Genomic DNA, 21,232 nt, shown 5'->3' with positions numbered 1-21,232 from the left:
TCCAGGATGGGACTGGGAGGGGGCCAGAAAACTGGGCCTCACCAGGTATTGCCTTTCCAACCTTTACATCACTCTCTGTTCCCTGGGGAAGGCTCTATGGGAAGGGCTCAGGTGACAAATAAGAGATAAACAAAAAGCTACAAATTTTTCTGTGCAAGCATGCATAGAATTTTTTTTTTTTTTTTTTTTGGATAGGAAAAGAGCACTGGGATGCCTGGGTGGCTCTGGTAGTTAGTTGAGCATCCAACTCTTGATTTCAGCTCAGGTCATGATCCCAGGATCATGGGATTGAGGACCATGTCAAGCTCTGCACTAAGCATGGAGCCTGCTGAAGAGTCTCTCTCCCTCTGGGGCACCTGGGTGGTTCAGTCGGTTAAGTAGCCAGCTTGGTTTTGCTCGGCTCAGGATGCGATCTCTCGGTTCATGAATTTGAGCCTTGTGTCGGGCTGTGCTGACAGTGTGGAGCCTGCCTAAGATTCTGTGTCTCCCTCTCGCTCTGCTCCTCCCCTGCTCAAGCTTGGGTGCTCTCTCAAAATAAATAAACTAAAAAAAAAAACAAAACCAAAAAACCTCTCCCTCTTCCCCACTCACCAGCATATAATAAAAAATATATATATAAAACAAAAACACAAAAAAACACCTAAGAGAATAACAGAAAAACAAACCAAAAAACCCAAACAAATTAGTCTATGAATCACTGCACCCACAACTTTTCTTTTTTTTTTTCTTTAATCCAGCATTCCTCATAAAAGGCTTAAAAATCACCCAAACCTGGTTGGCCTGGCTCAGAGCCAGAGGCCCGACCAAAATATTTATTCTCTGGTAGTATTCAGAAGCCAAGGAATTAATCCCTGTGTGAACATTTAAACAGGGGCCGCCCTGAAGTGAAAGCTCATTCAAAAACTCAACGGAGACATCAACATGTGCAGGACGACACCACCAAGTGGGGCCCTGTCCTTCTCTGCCGAGGGGGCGGGGGTGGCTCCCGGGACTTTCCAGTTGTTAACTCGCAGTTGGGTGTGGCGTGGTGGGGTCCCCTCCAGCCTCTATTCAAACCTCTCCTGTCACACACCAGCTTTGCGACCTTACGCAAGTTAGTTCCTCAATAGCTTGGGGTCTGTCCATCCAGAAAGGGGAACTGACCCCAACCTTACAGAATTAAGGAGAATCCAGAAGCCAGGAGTCATTTCAGGGGACCCTCAGCGCAGTGTAACACGCAGAATGCCCCCTCCACAGTTCCCTTCTCCTGTTCTGGGGCGCGTATCAGCTCACCGAATCCTCGAAAACAACCGTGGAGAGAGGTTACTGACGAGGTCCCTGAGGCACCAGTCTCGCTGTTTGTGACAGATTGGAAGGACAGGTGACTCCACCCAGAGCTGCTTTCCTCACACCCAGACAACCCAGTCCTATGGCTCCCTAACCGAAGCTGAAAGTGGACTCTGCTAACCTAATGTGCTTGGGGAGGTTTAGACTGTGTCCTCAGTGATGTTAACCCCCTCCACCTTGCTCTGACATGTCCAACACCTCGGACATGCTAGCGAACGGTAGCTGGAGTGCCACCCCTACTGGAACATGACCCCACTTAGAAGGACCACATCAGATCCAGCTCTGCAGACCCCGCTCAAGTCACCGCAGGCAAAATCAGATGTCGATCCTCATTCCCCCTCCAAGCCTATTTGAGTAGTCCTACATTTCCTCGCAAGGGTGGGATTCTGTTCACCTTGTAAAGTGCCTGAGCGTGGACTTTCCGTGCCGTGGGCCTGCAAATGGAAAGGGCATGGGGCTCCAGATCAAGAGCCCTGAGGGCTGGCTCCAGTTCTGCATGGCCAGGTTGAGCAGCTGAGTACCGACTGCTCAATCTTACAGCTAAAGACCTGTCTCAGCCCTGCTCCCCCTTCTGTGCTGCTCCTCCAGCGACGCTTACGAAGAAAGCTAGAGCCACAAGAAAAGAAACTGAAACCATCAGCTGAGCTACACCTCCTTTCAACTGCCAAGAAAAATTCCATAACATGGCTTTGCCAAAGCCCCAAGGGGAATGCCTCCTGGTGGGGCTAATCCATTGCTAGGGTGGTCTAAACCTATGGAGTCCAGTTTAAGGTCCAGGTCATGGCCAGAGCACCAGTAAACAGACCTCTGGAAAGCCTATCGTGTCTACTGAGCCCACATGACCGAGTCACCATCCACCCCCAACAGCCCGAGCCAATGGTAGGTGCTCACAACCCAGAGAGCAACCAGCTCCTCTGGCGTGAATCATATTCTCTCCTTGGAATGTGATCTCTGACCTGGGAAATACTCAAGAAGAAGGGAGTTAAAGAGCAGCGGACACGTCAGGTGTGGAGGGAGGCTGGAGAGGCCACACAGAAGAAAGGCAGGGGGCGGGGGCTGGGGGAGGGGTCAGATTATACCAAGATGAAGGGAAGCTAGACAGCAAATGGCTGCAGAGAAGGGATACACTTCAGGACAGAGAAGGGGAGGTGTCGCCAGAGACATCAAGACAGGCAGACAGTGCAGACCACGTGATCCACACCGGAGCCCATGGGATGTGGTGCCTTGGAGCTCCCTAGGGACTTCCTAGCCCTTGCCACAAATCCCCTTTCTCTTTTCTTTTTTTTTTTAATTTTCTTAAATGTTTTTATTTTTATTTTTGAGAGACAGAGAGAGACAGAGTATGAGCAGGGGAGGGGCAGAGAGAGAAAGAAAGACACAGAATCTGAAGAGGCTCCAGGCTCTGAGCTGTCAGCACAGAGCCCGACACGGGCCTTGAACTCACAAGCCGTGAGATCATGACGTGAGCTGGAGTTGGACGCTTAACCGACTGAGCCACCCAGGTGCCCCAAATCCCCTCTTGAGATAATTCAATCATCTCTAGCCTTCCACGCTGAAAGAGCTTAAATCTCAATAGCCACAGCCTGAACCCCTAATGGGGTCACTGTGAAGCCTGGGGCTACAGTGTGTATGGTTTGGGACAAAGTCATACTTCTGATGGAAAAAACAAACTTGAAAAGGAGCCAACGTTTCTTCAGGGTTGACCACACGCCAGGCGCTGTATATTTTGTCATCTCATCATTCCTCACAACCCCATTCGGCCCCCAGATGGACATGTTCTCATTTTACGTGTGTGTGCGCGTGTGTGCGGGTGGGGGAGGGGGGTTAGCTCCACTACTCAGATAAAATCTCTCTGGCTGTGAATGGCAGAGCTGGGAAAGGAGCCTGCAAACACGGTGGGCGACCACGTGACCTCAGGCAGGCGGGAGCAGAGACTCCACGGCAGGCTCTCAGCTGGACCAGGCCAGTGGTCTGCCCAGGGGCCAATGTCTGCTGGCTGCATCAAAATCTGCCAACATTTTATGACAATGTCCATTCCCGAGCTCCAGCCCCAGAGGTTCTGATTCAGAAGGTCTGGGTAAAGCCTGGGAATCTGTACTTTGTGGCTGAGTAAAAGGTACTTCCAGGCGTCAGAATCACTGGGCTGTGACGGAGGTTAGCGATGTCTTCTCATGAAGAAAACACACCTCTAGCCAGTGAAGCAAACTCCAAAGGGGACAAATCCTAGATTCTGCAAATTCTGAAATCTGTCCCCCAGTTCCTGAATATTGTAAACAGGGAAGAAAACTGTTTGAGACACAAGTTAGTAACACAAAAGCTATACAAGAAAAGGCAAATAGGGTTCTAACGGAACTTATAGCCAATATGGAAAAAATACTGCCTGAAAAGATAATAATATATGTCATACACTTTTTAAAGTCTAGAAAAATGGTACAGGGGGGTGGGGGGTGAGTCAGAACTTTCCCTCCTCCTTCCTGTTTGCTCACATGCTTCCAGATGAAAAAAAAAAGAGAAGCAGAAATGGGGATTCTCTCTGGCCTTTGTTTTCAGATCCTTATTTAAGGAAGGGAAGACAATGGCTTTCACTGCAGGAGGAAAGCAGCATGAGGATCTGGTATGGGCTCTGCAATCAGACAGATCTGGATTTCTGTCCTCGCTCCACTACACACTTTCTGTGTCACCTTGAACAAGTGACTTAGCCTGTCTGAGCTCAGTTCTTCATCTACAACGTAGAGATAATAATATTCACCTTCAAGCCTGTTTCAAAGATTCAGTGACATAAAAATCATAACATGTACCTAACAGGGGTGCCTGGGTGGCTCAGTCGGTGAAGCATCCGACTTCGGCTCAGGTCATGATCTCGCAGTTCCTGAGTTCGAGCCTCGTGTCGGGCTCTGTGCTGACAGCTCAGAGCCTGGAGCCTGTTTCGGATTCTGTGTCTCCCTCTTTCTCTGCCCCTCCCCCGCTTGCATCTGTGTGTGTGTGTGTGTGTGTGTGTGTGTGTGTGTGTGTGTGTGTGTGTCTCTCTCTCTCAAAAATAAAGATTAAAAAAAATTATAATATGTACCTAACAAAAGTGGGACATCCCAGCCTTCAAGGGTGAGAGGCAACCTAACAGAAACCAGTCCAATCGTATGCTAAGAATATTGATGGATCAACCTTTCCATTTTTCCTGCCCCACTCTCCCTCAGATCCATTCTCCATCTTTCTCTGCTCTCATCTGTGCACCACGCTGACTCCTTCCAAACTGCATCACCTGGGCTCCCTTTACTGGCTTGTGGCTGGGTTTGGTCAATGAAAGGTCGAAAAGGAGGGGAGACAATGCTCCCCGCTCCCTATCCCCAGCACCCCTAATTGGTACCACATTTCTGACAGCACCTTCATCTACCCAAGCCTACAATTTCTGTTGAGCAGTCATTCCTCCACTGTTCTAATTATCACTAGCATCTGGTAACACAACTGCCTCCTTTGGCCCCCTTCAGCCCAGGGGTAACATCTACTCCCTGGTTGCTCATCTTTGGGCTCCCTGGTCTCTCTTATTGATCCTTGAAACCCCCCCATAGCATTATCAAGAGTGATATCGTGAAAGTCTCCTGAATTATCTGAATGAGGTTCCGTATTCTGCCAGGACCTAACGATTCATCTTGCTTGCTCTCAAACTGCTCTCTCTCAAGGGTGCATCATCCTCCCAGTGGGCAGCTTGAGCCTGTCTATCCATTCCCTCAGGAAGGGACGGTTTCTTATAGAGAGGAACTGTAATCCCAGGAGCTAAGAGGTAACCATATTCTTTCTAACACATGGCCTGAGAAACAGAAAGCCACTCTGAAGACAGGTAAGAACAAAGCAAAAGCGTAAAAGCAGCAGAGCAAGGAAGAGCCTGAAGATGACCTTGAACTCCTGGAGAAACACTTGTAACTTTCTAATACATACTTTTTTTTGCTTGGGCCAGTTAGTTGGTTACCATTACTAGCAACTGAGTCCTCAACACACATTGTGAGGTTAATTTCAACTGCTTCTAACCACCACCAAACCAGGATGAAATACCCCTAAGATAGTAACGGAATCAAAGGCTGAAAAGAAAGGGATGACAGAGGGACGCCTGGGTGGCTCCGTCGGTTAAGCGTCCGACTTCAGCTCAGGTCACGATCTCGCGGTCCGTGAGTTCGAGCCCCACGTCGGGCTCTGGGCTGATGGCTCAGAGCCTGGAGCCTGCTTCAGATTCTGTGTCTCCCTCTCTCTCTGCCCCTCCCTCATTCATGCTCTGTCTCTCTGTCCCAAAAATAAATGTTAAAAAAAAAAATTTAAGAAAAAAAAAAATTGAGGGATGACAGAAACTGAAACTGACCACACTGAACCAAAGGTGAAAAATAAAAAAACGAGTAGGTCTATAGGTAAGGGCAAGAACAGGATTCCAGCAAGGCACTACTGGCACTCAAAGACCAAAACAGAAGTTGGTCAAAAGACAAAACAAAAGTTGAGGTGATTTAAAGAAAATTAACTCAGTCTTTCTTTTTTTCATGTTTATTTTTTATTTTTATTTTTTAATGTTTATTTTTGAGATAGAGAGTCAGAGTGAGAGGAGAGGGGCAGAGAGAGGGAGACACAGAATCAGAAGCAGGTTCGAGGCTACGAGTTGTCAGTACAGAGCCCGAAGCAGAGTTCAAACCCAAGAACTGCAAGATCATGACCTGAGCCGAAGTCGGATGTTTAACCGACTAAGACACCCAGGTGCCCCAAAAGTTGAGGCGATTTTAGAACTGAGTCGGTGGAAGCTCAATCACCTGCCTTCTGACCTTTATTCAGATGGTATAAATTCAGTTTCCCTCCTCCATAAATACAGCAATTTTGTGGCCAACGTTAATAGTCCTTACGAAGAGATTTATTTAAAGTCAGTTACTCTGTATGTCTCTACCATACACAGAACAGACCATTTAACAATTGTGGCCCTAATATGTTCATGGTACTGGTAAGACAGAGGTTTAATTTTAAAAATGAAAACAATGTCCAACTTACCTCCTTTTTAAGAAATACCCCACTCAACGTCACTGAGTATCTACTAAGTGCTGGACACTGGCGAGGTTTTAAAAGTACCATACAGACAAATCAACAGATTATTACCTCCCAAGATCTATGATGGAATGACTGAGCCTCTAAAACTCCTAGGATCAGGCTTCTAGCCACCTCTGCAACCTAATCTCCCACCACTACCCCCAGCCCACCCCTGTGGCTCCACACTTTCTCCACCTGAAAGCCTGTGGGTGGACTCAGCCTCCCTTCCTCCTGCAAGGCTCAAACCTACTTAATTAATTCTTAAGCGTACTGAGAGCTCAGTTCAAATACTATTTCCTTAGGGAAGCTTCCCCTGACTTCCCAGACTAGATCAGGTCCCTGATTTTTTTTCCCTTCACAGCTATCAGTACAATTTTACATACAAACACACAAAGAGATCTATAATTTCTGTCTCTTCCTTCTGGCATGGGAGCTGTATAAGGGCAGGCTCCTTACTATCCCTTGAGTCTAGCTCAGTTCTAGGTTGAATGAATGAATACTGAGTCCTGAAAATACACAGGAGGGACACTTGACATAGATTAGGGGAGCAATTCCACCTCCTTAGGGAAGCCCTCCGAACATCACAGACCAATATTGTATAGCTCCTTTAATCTCCACAAACTATACCACTCCTTTAGCAAACATCTTATATTCCATTGCCTTTACTTTATTCATCTTTGGAATAATAAAGGAATCAAAGGCTGATGGAAAGGGGACACCAGGAACTAAATTCGACCCTATTGGACCAAAAGTGAAAAGTAAAACACAAAATGATTAGGTCTCTATGGGCAAGAACAGGGCTGTGATGAGGCTTTGCCCAGACATCTGGGGATGTGTTACAGATAAGGTACATCTGGGTAGGTTACAGATAAGGTCACACTTGGCTTTCCCTGGTAGTTCATTAGGCCCAACATTCCCCAACTCTCGCTCTGGAGAGGTCAAGACCTGGGACTGAAGACTAAGCACAGAAGATCTGACTATAGTTACAGCTGCCTCTGGGAATCTCAGACCTCCACGGCAGAACTAAGGCCACCGGCTGTAAATCCGCCTTTTTTTTTTTTTTTTTTTTTAAGTAGGCTTCACGCCCAGCGCAGAGCCCAACCCGGGTCTTAAATTCAGGACCCCGAGATCAAGACCCGGGCTGAGATCAAGAGTCCGGTGTTTAACCGACTGAGCCTCCCAGGCGCCCCTCCGGTGGGCGATTTGTATTTTCAAAGCGCTTTCGCTTCAGTGTCTTCTCTCCCTGTGCTTCCCAACCACGAGGTAAGGAACAGCGGGCCAGACGCCCACCGCCAACCCCCATTTCCTAGTAGAGAAAAGCGAGGCTCAGCCCAGTGATGCGACGCGCGAGAGCTGAACAGTCTGTCCCGGGGGCGATGCTCCCTCATTGAGAAAAGGCCTCAGGGAGTGCCCACCCCTTCCCATCCAGGTTTGGAACCTTGTACACGCGGAAGGCTGCAGGTACGCACACAGTCCTAAGTGGACGCTCGCCGTGGGGTCCTGCACACAACCGCATCGCGCGTTTCGGGCGGCACACGCCGGCCGCCGTGCTTTCTAACCACAAGGTAAACCCAGCCCGCCGCCTGGCCGCCGCCTCCCGAGCGAACCGAGGGCGCGCCGAGACGCGCAGGGCCAGGGGCACCCGGGGCCTGCCGCCGCGGCGTAGCTACCTGAACGCCGTGCACGATATACACCTTCTCGGCCTCGCTCAGCGCCACGGACGCCATGCTGCCGAGCCGCCCCGTTCGCCGCACGTCATCGGCTCGCGTCGCTCCCGCGCCGGCCGCGCCCCCCCCTCCCCACCCATGCGCTTGTGCGTCATCAGCCGGCGCGGCGGCCGCTCCTGCAGCCACCGCTGCTGCCGCCACCGCCGGCAGCTCGATGGGCTTCTCCTGCGCGCCGCCCCGTGTCTGGACGAGTCCAGGAAGCCGCGGCGCCTCGTGCCGGGGAGCCATCGCTGCAGCCCGAGGCCGGGTCCCGGGTCGGGGGCTGCAGGGGGAGGCGACGGCGGCGGCGGTGGGAGCCCCACCGGGGGCCTGGGACTGGGGAACTGCCTCCGGCTTCACGGTCAGTGGGGAGGGGGAAACTGGGGTTGAGTGAAAAAGGCTGGGGTGAGGCCAGAGGCGTGGGCCGGGGCGGGAGCTTAGGACTTGCAGTGGGAGAGGCGCGCGTCGCAGTTTGCTGGGAGCTGGAGTTGAAGTAGCAGGTCGTGCGTGCGCGCGTGTGTGCGTGTGCGTGTGTGTGTGAGAGAGAGAGCGAGAGGGAGAGGGAGAGAGAGAAGAGAGACCGACCCCGAGTGAGGGGAGGGGGACGTCGTGATTGTCCTGAGGGGCTGTCTCCTTGCTCTCCTCCTCTCTTCCCCCCACCCCCCGCCCTCCCTCCTGCGTTTCCCTAGTCCCTAGAATGGTTGAAAAGAAGAGACGATGAAGCCCTCTTTACTTCCTTCTCGGTGGGAAGGGTCCGAGCCAGAAGTGAGTGCCCATTAGTCCCGAGGCGTCCTACACCCCAAGGATTCCACCTCCCTGCCCGCTCTCTGGGGCTGACCAGACGCACACCCAGAACCTTGCAGGATCCCCCTTGTCCGGGGTGGTCGCTGGAGCATTCTCCCAGAGGAGGGGGCAGAGTCTTGGTAACCGGCGCTGGCGAAGGACACAGTGCCCAGCCATCTCCAGCGATGGCTGGAAGCTCGGCCTAAGGGAGTGATCGCTGGGAGCTGTGGACTGTTGCCCCCCCCCCCACCCCCCGCCGAAAAAAAGCCAGACCTGGCGGTAGCGAAGTAAAAGTATGGGCCTTAGATATCCAGAAAGGATACCTGCAAGGTGAATATAGGGTCACTGAAGGAGCCCGTTAAGGTGAGGCAGATAGGGTATGTACAGATTTTAAAAAAGGTTATGTGGATAAATGGGGGAAAGTTAACCCAAAGTAATTGAAGCAAGGGGATCTGATGACTTTTCCAAATGTCCCTCTTCTAAGGAGCCTGCCTCCCTGTTCTCAAAAGCGAAAGTACAATAACCCTTGACAGCTTAATCATCTAAAGAATGTATTTCTCAGATAGTAGCTTCAGTACTGTTTCACAGATTACTGAGAGCTTACTATGGATGGGTTTTGTGCCAACCTTGGAACACTAAAACAAATAAAACACAACTTCTGCCCAGAGAAGCTCCCCAGGCAGAGGGAAAGGCTCTGGGTCAACCTAACCACAGGACATGGTTAAGAGCTATGATGGTGGCACCAATGAGTACACTGGGGTTAGGGAGGTGGGTCAGAGGAGGGTACAGGGAAGAAGGACCTGCCCATACTCTTAAGTTCTAAACTGCTGAGTTCCAAAATAAATGATCACTTCTTAGTAGACTGGACATCAGTTCTTTCTTATGTCTCTACATAGTTCTCCGTAGGTGCACTTATAGGGAAGACATCTCACATGGTTGGACTTTGCCCTTCAGAGAAACTGGGAGAGGTGAAGCCGAAAGGGTTTTCTTCTGAATGAAAGCGCAGGTGCCCCACCTGTTGTGGCACATGGGGATCTTTTTGATGAGGTAACAAGGGACTGCTGATGTTAGAAATGATATTTTATTCTAGAAGATTGCTCAGAAAGTAGAGACCCTGGACATGGAATTTTAGTAGCTAGGATATCTAAGAGGATTGAAGGTTTAAAAGGTGGCAGCAAATGGACAGATCAGAAAAGACAGAAGGGGGGCTCAGTCGGGTAAGCGTCCAACTTAGACTCAGGTCATGGTCTTGCGGTTCGGGAGTTGGAGCTCTGCATTGGGCTCTGTGCTGACAGCTCTGAGCCTGGAGCCTGCTTCAGATTCTGTGTCTCCCTCGCTCTCTGCCCCTCCCCCGTTTGCACTCTGTCTCTCTTTCTCAAAAATAAACATTAAAAAAAATTTTTTAAAAAGAAGGAAGAGTCTGAGTTGGATACCATGGAATCATCTTTATATAGAAATCTTTCAACAGGTCTTTAAAAATATAGAACATATATTTGAACCACTCCCCTGACAATTGGCTAAAGTTTCCTTGCTGGAGAAGGGTTGGCATAATAATATTATTATGGTATTAATATTATGAATGATGTCTGACATTTTAGGCTGACTAGGTCTGAAAGGTGTAAACAGTGGAATGTTTACTTTAAATTCTCTACTGAAACAACGGCACCTTCACTAATCATTCTATTCTAATGCTTCCAAAACATTTTTTATCACATTGGTTGTGACAATGCATTACACATGTTTAAAACTCACAAACTCAGACTTCTTTTTTGATTTATTGGAGCAATTCAAAGAATGCACATTAGCCAGAAAACGAAGAAGCCAAGGATAACACCTTAGTCTGTAAAACCAACATGTTTTCCCATCACTGTCAGATTCCTTGGGGGGCATACTGTTTTGTAGGTCTGTCCATTCTGAATCTCTGTACTCTGTTAATTTTATTTAACACTAACTTACATAGTGCCCGTTACGCGCCAAGCACTGTTCTTAACCGATTCGATCCTCACATGAGCCCTATGAGGCAAGTATTATCCCAGTTTTACATATTGGGAAACCGAGGGGCAGAGAGGTCGATTGTCTTGATCAAGGTCACAGGTCACATGACTAGAAAATGGCAGGGCCAGGATTTGAGACCAGGCAATCCAGCTCCCATCCTTGCACTCCTAACCATCCCTTTATGCAGTCTTCCCACCAGTCTCCCCTTTGTGTTCCTGGAGTATTTGGTGAAGGAGGCCTGTGTTTGTTATGGAATTGATAACTGCCCTAGAAGCTGTACTTTTTATTCCAAAAACAAAGGAGCTCTTCAAGCATAAGTTCACATCCCTTGAATCCTTTTTCTAAAGGAAATGTAGAAAACTGCATAGAACGTGGTGCTGAGGGGGACACTCCGATGTCTGTTTCAGTCAACCCTTTTATTATTTTTTTAATGTTTATTTTAATTGTGAGAGAAAGAACGAGAGTGGGGGAGGGGCAGGGAGCGAGGGAGATACAGAATCCAAAGCAGGCTCCAGGCTCTGGGCTGTAGCACGGGGCCCAAGACAGGGCTCGAACCCACAAACTGCGAGCTCGTGACCTGAGCAGAAGTCGGCCGCTTAACCCACTGAGCCACTCAGGCGCCCCTCAGTCGATCCTTTTAGATAAGGGAAAAGGTTACATACAGGCCAAGTACAGCTTAACTCAGAGTAGCTGAGGAGAGCCCTCAACGACAGAGAAGGATGATGGATCTGGGACGGAGGATTGAGATAGGCATGGGGACCCAGATTGTAACCATGTGCCTTCCTCCCAGAGTAGACATCCGGAAGCTCTTCAAACAGGAAGTGTTTGTTTGCAGGCCTGGGAGTGTCTAGTGTTCTTGTGGGCCCGAAGAGATGAGACACTGAACACACCTGCCTAAAAGGAGTTTAGGATTTACTCTAGCTGGGGAGCCCAGGCACTTGAACAAGCGCATGAACAAGGCAATGAAACAAAGTGCTCAGTTGAGCCCGTGTAGTAATTAGACGTGAGGCCAACCTATAATAAGGCGCTAATTGTGCAGGCCAGGCATCAAGGGGGAGAGGTAAAGGCCTGCCGCCAGCCACTCGCAAGCAACAATGACATTACAGAGGTGGAGTAAATCTGTCCCCCCTAGCCTTGGTTAATTAAAGCAATAAAAGCCAGTTACAGAAGAGCTTGGGGCAGTGCTGAGTCTGTGGGGTCAAAGTTGCAGAGAGCTCTTCAAAGCCCAGCAGGGGAACATCTTCTTTCCAGTCTTTAAGAGAGGTAGCCAAGTTCTAGGCTTTTCTTTACCTTTGCATTTTCACAATCAGCCCAGCACCCCAGAAAAGCAAAAGTGAGCGACCCTGTTTCCCTATAGAACTGTTTCCTTTAAACCCTCTGATTTGTCCTGCCTGTACCTTGTCTGAAAACACACTCGATGTAAGTAACCTGTCAGGCCAGCAGGTCTTGCTGTTCTAGAAATTATAACTTGTAATTCCACTGGTAGAAAAATTGATAGGAATACATGGGTGACGCTTATTCTCATTAGAGGAAGGGTCTTCACGTGTGTTTCATTTTGAGAGGGCAGCGGGCGCTTCTTAAGTCCTTCATTAGGGCACGTGTGGGAAAAAAGGGGTCCCATATTCTGATTAGCCAATCTGGAAATACTTAAGCACACTTACACATGCTGATAGCCACAGAATCCAAACAGAAATGGTGGCGTGAGGTCTGGATATTGACCTGTTGGGGAAAAAAAGGAAGCAAATGCCATGCCTCCAGTTTCTTCCTGGTTTTGCATGTTTTCATCCTTTGCTTTCCTCTTTGAAAGCGGATTTCCAGAAACAACGGCTAGGTCATTCCTGGCTGTGAACTCTGAAGGTAAGAAGGCTCCAGTTCCGTGTCCCACCTAGTTCAGTTATTCTTCCAAGAAATGCAGGGAAATACTAAGAAGACTCCATCTTTTCTCTCCTCCAAACTAGAACCTTCCAGGGATGTAGAAACTTGACATTTGAACCCTGAATTTTCTGGGCCACCCGAGACATGAATTTCTCCTTGTCAGGGTCTGTGGGGATGGAATGCCTTTGGGTGGGATAGATACCTCACCTTAGAAAAATAAACCTAGCGGGACAAAGGCAGTTCTGGCCAAGGTTCTGTTGCAGTAAGTATTGGCTTTGCTATGTGTGTGTTCCTAAACCAAGAAATAGCAGACAATCTAGAAAGGTCAGATGATGAGGAAACTAATGATCTATGGTGGAAAGACTAGTGATCTGGGCTTTGCTGCACGTCATTTTTTCTGATTTTGAGTAAGTCAGTTAACCGCTCTAAGCCTCATTTTACCCTAAAATTTGTATCTTTACCAGATGGTAAATAAAGCTCAGAACCGACCATGGATTTACATATACTTAAACAATGAAAAATGGTCATTAGATTTTAAGGTTTCTCTCTTAAACCTTAAATCAAGCATCCGATTCTTGAATTCGGTTCAGGTCATGATCCCAGGGTCATGGGGTCAAGCCCCACGTCAGGCTCTGAGCTGAGCGGGGAGCCTGCTTAAGATTCTCCCTCCCCCTCCCCCCAATTTGCACATTCTCTCTCTAAAAAGAATAACATAAAATTTATTACAAGCTTTCTCTCTTTTACCACTTGGATGCATTTTGATAGTGCTTTTTCCACTCTGAAAAAAAAATTAAGTGAATTAACAAAAGGAAATGGTAATTACATGCCATACTTCAAAAAAAGAAATTTTTTTTTAATGTTTTATTTATTTCTGAGACAGAGAGAGACCGAGCATGAGCAGGGGAGGGGCAGAGAGAGAGGGAGACACAGAATCCGAAGCAGGATCCAGGCTCTGAGCCGTCAGCACAGAGCCCGACGCGGGGCTCGAACTCACGGACCGCGAGATCGTGACCCGAGCCGAAGTCGGACGCTCAACCGACTGAGCCACCCAGGTGCCCCTACATGCCATACTTGATTGAAAAACTGAACACGCTCAGGAAGATTGCTAACAGTTATTGGTGGATTTCTGTTTGAATATTAACAAACAACGAGGAAAGGAAGTTAAGGGATGCTTTTGGTAGAAATATAAAACCCAAGAAATTCACAATGAAAATATTGAATTTGTTCACGAGAACAAAGGAATCAGAATCTCAACCCTGAAAGGGATCTTAGCAATCAGCTCAGTCTTCTCACTTGTTTTGTAGAAGACGGCACTGGGGCTCCTGGGTGGCTCAGTTATTTAAGCGTCTGACTTCGACTCAGGTCATGATCTCATGGTTCGTGGGTTCGAGCCCCACATCGGGCTCTGTGCTAACAGCTCAGAGCCTGGAGCCGGCTTCAGATTCTGTGTCTCCCTCTCTCTCTGGCCCTCCCCCACTCATTCTCTCTCTCCCTCAAAAATAAACATTAAAAAATATATAGTTATGGATGAAGACACTGAGGTCCAGGGAGGGCAACTGTCTTGCCGGAGATCATGAGATAGGAAGCTGTAGGAGTGGGAATAGAATTCTGGCGTCCTGACTCCAAGCCCAGTATTCATTTAGCACTAGCATCCATCTGTCTCCAGAGCCCTCAAATAGGTGCCAGAGAGCCTGTTGCCTTGGTAGGCAGGGGCTACGGATTTGGACAGCCTTGTTCCTTGGTCCCGGGCTCCTCCAGGGCTCTGCTCTTGCATGGCACTTACTGATGTCTGGGATAAGTGGTATCAGACATCTGAAAGCTAAATGGCTGTCCTGCTTGTGGCCCGGTGCCACTGCAGTGACTGTTTTCTCGTTCTCTCTCGTAGCTCTTCTCCGATCCCTCCAAGGGCTTTGGCTTTTAGTCTTTCAAAAAGCCAAGCTCTTGCCTGGGTGATGTCACAGTGGCTGCTTGTCCGCACATGGCACAGTGTGGGGACAGGTGCCGTTTTCAGCACCCTCAGGTGGGACCCTTTGCTGCTTGGTCTCTGCCTAGCACGGGGGGGCTTTCTCCCCGAAAAAACGGCGTGCTGGAACTTGGCCCCACAAGAAGCATTCCCCACCAGAAGCAGGTTTGAGGGACCCAATCTTAGGGTGACTCTCCTGGCTGAAGCTTCACATCCTTCCTGCTTCCTAGGTTAAGGCAGGATCAGCCTTCCAAATGTTCGCCGGTGCTCAGCCAGGGCCCCACCTGAGAGGACAGAATGCTTAAGTTCAGGCCTGCGCCTGTGAACGCCCCCACACGTGGCCCAGCCGATACCGCCACCTCCTCATAACCGTGTGTGGGCAGGACACCAAACAGTAAGTCCTCCAAGGTCACGGTGGAGGCCCCAGCACACCTCTCCCTTTGGTTTTCTAGTCATGGGGCAAAATGAATGGTTGTAGTGAGGCGTAAACAGCAGGCTCTGGAATGAGAGCAGGCTTGGGAGCGTACCCTGTCACCTGCTTCTCAGAAATAGGAACTCAGCGGGGCGCCTGGGCGGCTCCGTCGGTTGAGCGTCCGACTTCGGCTCAGGTCACGATCTCCCACTCCGTGAGTTCGAGCCCCGCTTCGGGCTCTGTGCTGACTGCTCAGAGCCTAGAGCCCTCTTCAGATTCTGTGTCTCCCTCTCTCTCTGCCCCTCCCCTGCTCATGCTCTGTCTCTGTCTCAAAAATAAATAAAAACATTTTTAAAAAATTTAAAAAAAAATCTTGCTCAGTTGGTTGAGCATGACTTTGGCTCAGGTCATGATCTCACGGTTTGTGGGTTGGAGCTCCTTCATCGGGGTTCTCTGTCAGCACAGAGCCTGGAGCCTGCTTCAGATTCTGTGTCTCCCTCTCCCTCTGCCCCTCCCCCACTCATGCTCTGTCTGTCTGTCTCTCTTTCTCTCTATCTGTCAAAAATAAACATTTAAAAAAAAAACTAAAAAAAAAAAAAAAAAAGAAATAGGAACTTAGGCAAATCTCTCCATGCCTCGGTTTCCGCATCTCAAAGGGGGATGGGAAAGCCAGGGTTTATATCGACAAGATAGAGTAGATGTGCAGATCAAACAGGATGAGACCTGTCTAGCGCCCAGCCCGATGCCTGGCAAGTAGTAGACACCCAGGAAGAATCCGGGCCCTGCCCTTACATTCCGCGTGCCTACCCGGACAGAGGCCAGAAGGCAGTTCAGGGCCAGATGAGACCACTGCACCTGATTACTAAGGGTTCACATTCAGTGAGAGTAACACACTCCAACCGTGTTGAAGGTAGCTAGGTTGGTGATACATTGTTACCTTTGGAAAGAGTTTGCTGCTAAGTTGCAGATTTCTGGAAGGAGTTCCTTCAAGGAGATGCCAGCACAAGCCAGTGGTAGATGCCGTCCACTAGACCGAGAGGGGAAGTTAGCCCCCTCTCTAGATATTGTTTTGGAAGTTGAACTCACTCCTGGAGCTTTATTTCTTTTTTTTTTATTTTTGTTTTACATTTACTTATTTTTGAGAAACAGAGCGAGACAAAGCGTGAGCGGGGGAGGGACAGAGAGAGAAGGAGACAGAATCTGAAGCAGGCTCCAGGCTCTGAGCAAGCGGTCAGCACGGAGCCAGATGCGGGGCTCGAACCCACGAACGGTGAGATCACGACCTGAGCCGAAGTCGGACGCTCAACTGACTGAGCCACCCAGGTGCCCGTAGAGCTTCATTTCTTTACCTATCTATAGAGCGGGCTGGACCACGGAGCACCTCGGTGCCTTAGTTGAGCATCTAACTCTTGATTTGGGCCCACGATTCGTGGGTTCAAGCCCTGTTTTGGGCTCTGTGCTGACAGTGTGGAGCCTGCTTGGGATTCTCTTTCTCTTTCTCTCTCTTTTTCTTTCTCTCTCCCTCTCACCCACCCCCCAAAAAACAGGCTGAACCAGAGTTTGGAAGAGGTCAGGTAATTCCTACAGTCTCTTTCTGAAAGGCTGTGTGTTAAAAAAAATTTTTAATGAAATGCTTTATCTATGTCCTCCCTCATCATAGGCATTTAGTTCATGTTGGTGCATGCCTGAAGGCAGCACTGCATGTTTTGTCTAAAACTTATATTTTCGACAAAATCTCAAATGGGCTTCGATTTCCTCATCTATGGAACAGAAGGAGTTTGACCAAAATCGAATAGATGGTCTTTAAGGTTCCTCCCAGCTCTAAAATTCTGGCCCAGACAGTGATTTTTATTTATTTATTTATTTTATTATTTTATTTAAAAAATTTGTTTTAATGTTTATTTATTTTTGAGAGAGAGACAGAGAGACAGAGAACACGAGCAGGGGAGGGGCAGAGAGAGAGGAAGACACAGAATCCGAAGCAGGCTCCAGGCTCTGAGCTGTCAGCACAGAGCCCGACGCGGGGCTGGAACGCACGAACCACGAGATCATGACCTGAGCTGAAGTCGGACGCTTAACTGACTGAGCCACCCAGGCGCCCCTGATTTTTATTTATTAATCAGTTAATCTTAAGCATGGTCTTGTTTAAAGTCTCGTGAATTTTCCACATTGTCATCACATATCACGAAGCATACCTAGAAAAGGAGAACGTAGAACGTGTTACCCAAACGAGTGTAGTTCCTACTGATCCCCAACGTTTGTGCCCTATGTTACGGCATCCTATATGCGGGTATGTGTTTCTTTAATAGATCTAGAAAGTCACGAGGTGGTGAACTAGTGGAAGGAGTGTTAGCCCCCATGAGCTGTCCAAATCCCAGACTCTGTTCTGAAACGAAGGCCTACTGTTAGAAGTCTGCGTGTGCACACAAGTGGGTTTTAAAAGAAGGTGTGGCCAGGGGTACCTGGGTGGCTCAGTCAGTCAAGCACGGACTTCGGCTCAGGTCATGATCGCACGGTTTGTGAGTTCAAGCCCCGCATCGGGCTCGCTGCTGTGAACACAGAGCCCACTTGGATCCTCTGTCTCCCTCTCTCTTTGCACCTCCCCTACTTGTCCTTTCATCATAAATAAATAAGAAAGAAAGAAAGAAAGAAAGAAAGAAAGAAAGAAAGAAAGAAAGAAAGAAAGAAAGGCCAGTTATGAGGCAGGAAGGCAAATTTAGCTTACTGACCACTACCTGATTTTCTCCATCAACTTTAATGTCTATAGGATTTGGCTTGGGGATGTGGTGTTTTACTGTTTTGTTTTCTTTAAGTGTTTTGTTGAAGGTTGAGTATGTCCGAAGACAAGAGCCGGGCAGAGCGTGACAGACCCTCCACGGAGGGAGGAAATCGTGTAGACCTAGAACAGGCCAGGTGCTTTCCCTGCCTGGACACCCTCCTTGGCTGGCAGCTTGTGATACAGATGATAAGGCACCTTTCCTTTGAACCACACCCTTACCTTTTGGGGAAAAAAAAGTTTAGTGACTCATTTTGGTTTTGGTTTTGTTTTTAATGAAATATATCAAACATAGTGATTCGTGGCTCATTCTTTGTTTTTCTGAGAACCATCTAAAAATGGGCATAAAATTGGGACTCCTGGCTGCCTCAGTCGGTAGAGCTTGCAACTTTTTATCTCAGGGTTGTAAGTTTGAGCCCCACACTGGGTTTAGGGCTTACTTAAAAATAAAATCTTCGAAGGAAAAATAAATGATAAAAAATGGGTATAAAATTTGCAACCCTTTTAGATCCTAGCACAAATTAAGAGAATTGTAGCTCCGATTAATTCGTCTTTTACTTTGCTTCAGGTTCCTTTCTAAAGCTTCTAGGATATAGACCATTTATTCATCTTTGAAATTGTAGGGCTGGCTTTTGAACGCTTTTAAGTCTATCACTCTGAAATGTGAGAAATTCTAAAAGAGGCAGACACCATATTCTTGAGACAGTGGAATTTAAACCAGGAAGGTTATTGATATACCCGTTAAGATGAATTTCTTAACGTTAAGATGAATTGAGGAAAATGGTAGAAATATCAGAAAAGATGCTACTTTCTTCCAGGGGGCCTTTTAAGGGATTGTAGGGGTAGACAGAGTTATTTAACTGCAGTAAAAGTTAGTTCAGTTGGTGGGGCGCCTGGGTGGCGCAGTCGGTTAAGCGTCCGACTTCAGCCAGGTCACGATCTCTCAGTCCATGAGTTCGAGCCCCGCGTCAGGCTCTGGGCTGATGGCTCAGAGCCTGGAGCCTGCTTCCGATTCTGTGTCTCCCTCTCTCTCTGCCCCTCCCCCATTCATGCTCTGTCTCTCTCTGTCCCAAAAATAAATAAACGTTGAAAAAAAAATTAAAAAAAAAAAAAGTTCAGTTGAGAGTGCAACATTTAGGGCAAGTTCAGGAGGATACAAGACAAGCCCCCCCCCCCAACGGCAATTCAGCATAATACTAGATTTATTAACATGTTAACTATTCACCTGAAACAAATTTTGACCTAAGCTAAAAGCCTTCTAGTTAAGGGTTTCTACTACCTTGCTATGTTCATGACATCTGCTCAAGAGGGGATGAAATTGAGTTTCAACTATATAGTTCCCACTTGTAGGGATCCAGAAAGCTTAATCCTTTAAAAAAAAAAAATTGGTTTTTTGAGTATTTGGATGATCCTTTTCTCTGTGTCAAGGGAAAAAAATTGCACCTGATTGGAGCTGATGAAGCCAGACTGCAGACAGATATTTCATACAAGCCATAATGGTTGGGTTTGTTTATGCTGCTTTAAATCTGTACAGTCCCAAAACCTTCTTCTATGCTGTGGGTGACTGCATGCGTGGATGTGAGAACGTGAGTGGGTGTGGTGTCTTAGGAAAGTAAAATTCACAAAGTACTTCGAGATGCTTCTAAGGATTTTAGATCTAGCTCCGCTGATCCATGATTCTTCAGTATAGGATCTTACGTCATGAAAGCCGGTGAAGTTGGCAATCTGAGAGGATCTGCCGTCCCGGGGACCCTTGTGGGGTTGAGAACAGTTGAGTTTGGGGACTCTGATGCATCCATCACAGAACTTGGATGTCATGGCTTTGATCCTGGCGCATAAAGCCTGGGCTTTGGGTCAGTTGTCTTAGGTCACGTGATGGATTTATAAGGATTTGCTCCTCCTTCGACAAACGATGATTAAGTCCAGGCACTAGATCCGGACTCTTCCCATCGCTGATGGTCAACCTGCAGATGGGCCACGGGGAGATGGGGCCTGTGAACTTGGCCTTAGCATCAGCCTCTCAGACCCTTTTGGTGTGGCTCCGCTGTGGATGGGCAGCACGGGAACTGAGTCATAAGTGGCATCCCGCAAAGCCAACGCCACACCCCAGTCCCTGGGGCTTGTAGGGCCCCGGGCTGTGTTTCACTAACCACGTTTGTGTCTGCCTGTCTGCGTGAGTGGAAGGGCACACTTGTGGTCAGGGATAATGAAGCACGTGAGTTATTGGTGCATCTGGAGGCAGTTCTCCGGACCAGATGCAGTGGCGTGTGTTTTTGGTTTTGTTTCGGGGAATTAACACTAATTTCAGTCATTTCTTGCTTTTTGTTTCTGAAAGTCTAAGAAGGAAGGCTAGAGGATTTCCTTAGATTTACCCCACACTGCCCCCGACAGAGCTCAGATGGTCATTCGGCCAGTGCATCTTCCTTCTCGCGTGGATCTCTAGCTCTAGGGAGCCTCAGAAGTCCTCTGCTTCTGTGAATCCACCTCGGACTTCCTTACCCCCAGGGCTTAGTCCCTCTGCCTTTCTGGGCCTCGCTGCACTCCTCTGCCAGGCGGAAGAGTAATTACTTCGGGCCTGGATTACGTGTGGACAAGCCAACTCTTTTTTAATGCTACAGAACCCTTGGCCAAAAAAACACAACACAATTACTATAATTAAAATTGCAAAATGATCACTGTTTTCAGTCTTTCTTCAGAAACAACATGGAAGAGGAACAGAAAACCTCCTTCCACCCAGCTGGAACTCTCACCTGTTGCCTGAGTGCCTCTCTGGGCTCTTTGGCCTCTGGTGGACTCTGAGTGTGTGCACACTCACGCACAGCACCCTGGACATCCGGGCTCCCCCGGGCTGCATCGCCACTCCCCCTGCCTTTGGGCAGAACACTTCACCTGGCTCCGTGGCCTGCTCAGAGCCCCTCCCTTTAGATGTCCTGGCCGCGAGAAAGCCTATTTGTCTCACTTCTGGGCTTTGTTTGCTTTGGGGTGGTGCTGTTTGCCTCTCCATTGTGCTGTTCATTAGAAACCTGCGTGTTAGGATCATTGTGGGGTGGGTCTGTGTAGTTTCTGTATCTATTCACTCAAGAAATATTGATTTGAGCATAAGCTCATGAGATACCAGGCTCCAATGCTAAACGAAATGGGACCTGCAGGTTAATAGAACAGAGCAAATAAGACTGGTCTTAGCAGATGGGAGCTGGGAGAGAAGAATGGCTGGGCCCGAACAGGGCAGCACACACACATTATTGCCCTCACCATCCCTTGTGTGGGAGCCCCCTGCATAGTTCCTTACATATAGTGGCTGCTCCATGAATATCTTTCTGAATTGAAACAAATTGAATTGAAGACAG

At 48.3% G+C, this 21,232-nt stretch overlaps 2 protein-coding genes across 6 annotated transcripts in view; one reads left to right on the top strand and one right to left on the bottom strand.

The window, feature by feature from the left end:
• The window catches only part of EXOSC7 (exosome component 7), a 36,482-nt gene extending 28,351 nt beyond the window's left edge, over positions 1 to 8,131 (bottom strand). Inside the window, exon 1 of one of the 2 annotated variants that reach the window (XM_047095385.1) lies at positions 8,046 to 8,131. In XM_047095385.1, the coding sequence (XP_046951341.1) occupies positions 8,046 to 8,102 (57 nt within the window). In that variant the 5' untranslated portion in view covers positions 8,103 to 8,131. Of the gene's footprint in view, positions 1 to 1,154; positions 2,565 to 8,045 lie in introns of those variants that run through there. The other variant, XM_047095386.1, reaches the window with a different exon arrangement.
• A 112-nt stretch (positions 8,132 to 8,243) lies between these two features.
• ZDHHC3 (zinc finger DHHC-type palmitoyltransferase 3) overlaps positions 8,244 to 21,232 on the top strand; it is a 59,959-nt gene continuing 46,970 nt past the window's right edge. For all 4 annotated transcript variants that reach the window (XM_047095022.1, XM_047095021.1, XM_047095024.1 and 1 more), the window contains exon 1: positions 8,244 to 8,442. The gene's annotated coding sequence lies outside the window, so the exon portion shown is untranslated. The remainder of the gene's footprint in view (positions 8,443 to 21,232) is intronic.

This window comes from Lynx rufus, unplaced genomic scaffold, assembly GCF_022079265.1.
Source record: "Lynx rufus isolate CCGP_SWC_20201006 ecotype Redwood Valley unplaced genomic scaffold, mLynRuf1.p SCAF_4, whole genome shotgun sequence".
In the NCBI taxonomy this organism is placed as follows: Eukaryota; Metazoa; Chordata; class Mammalia; order Carnivora; family Felidae; genus Lynx; species Lynx rufus.
The sequence above is the reverse complement of the archived record's forward strand: the minus strand, read 5'-3'. Positions and strand labels throughout refer to the sequence as shown.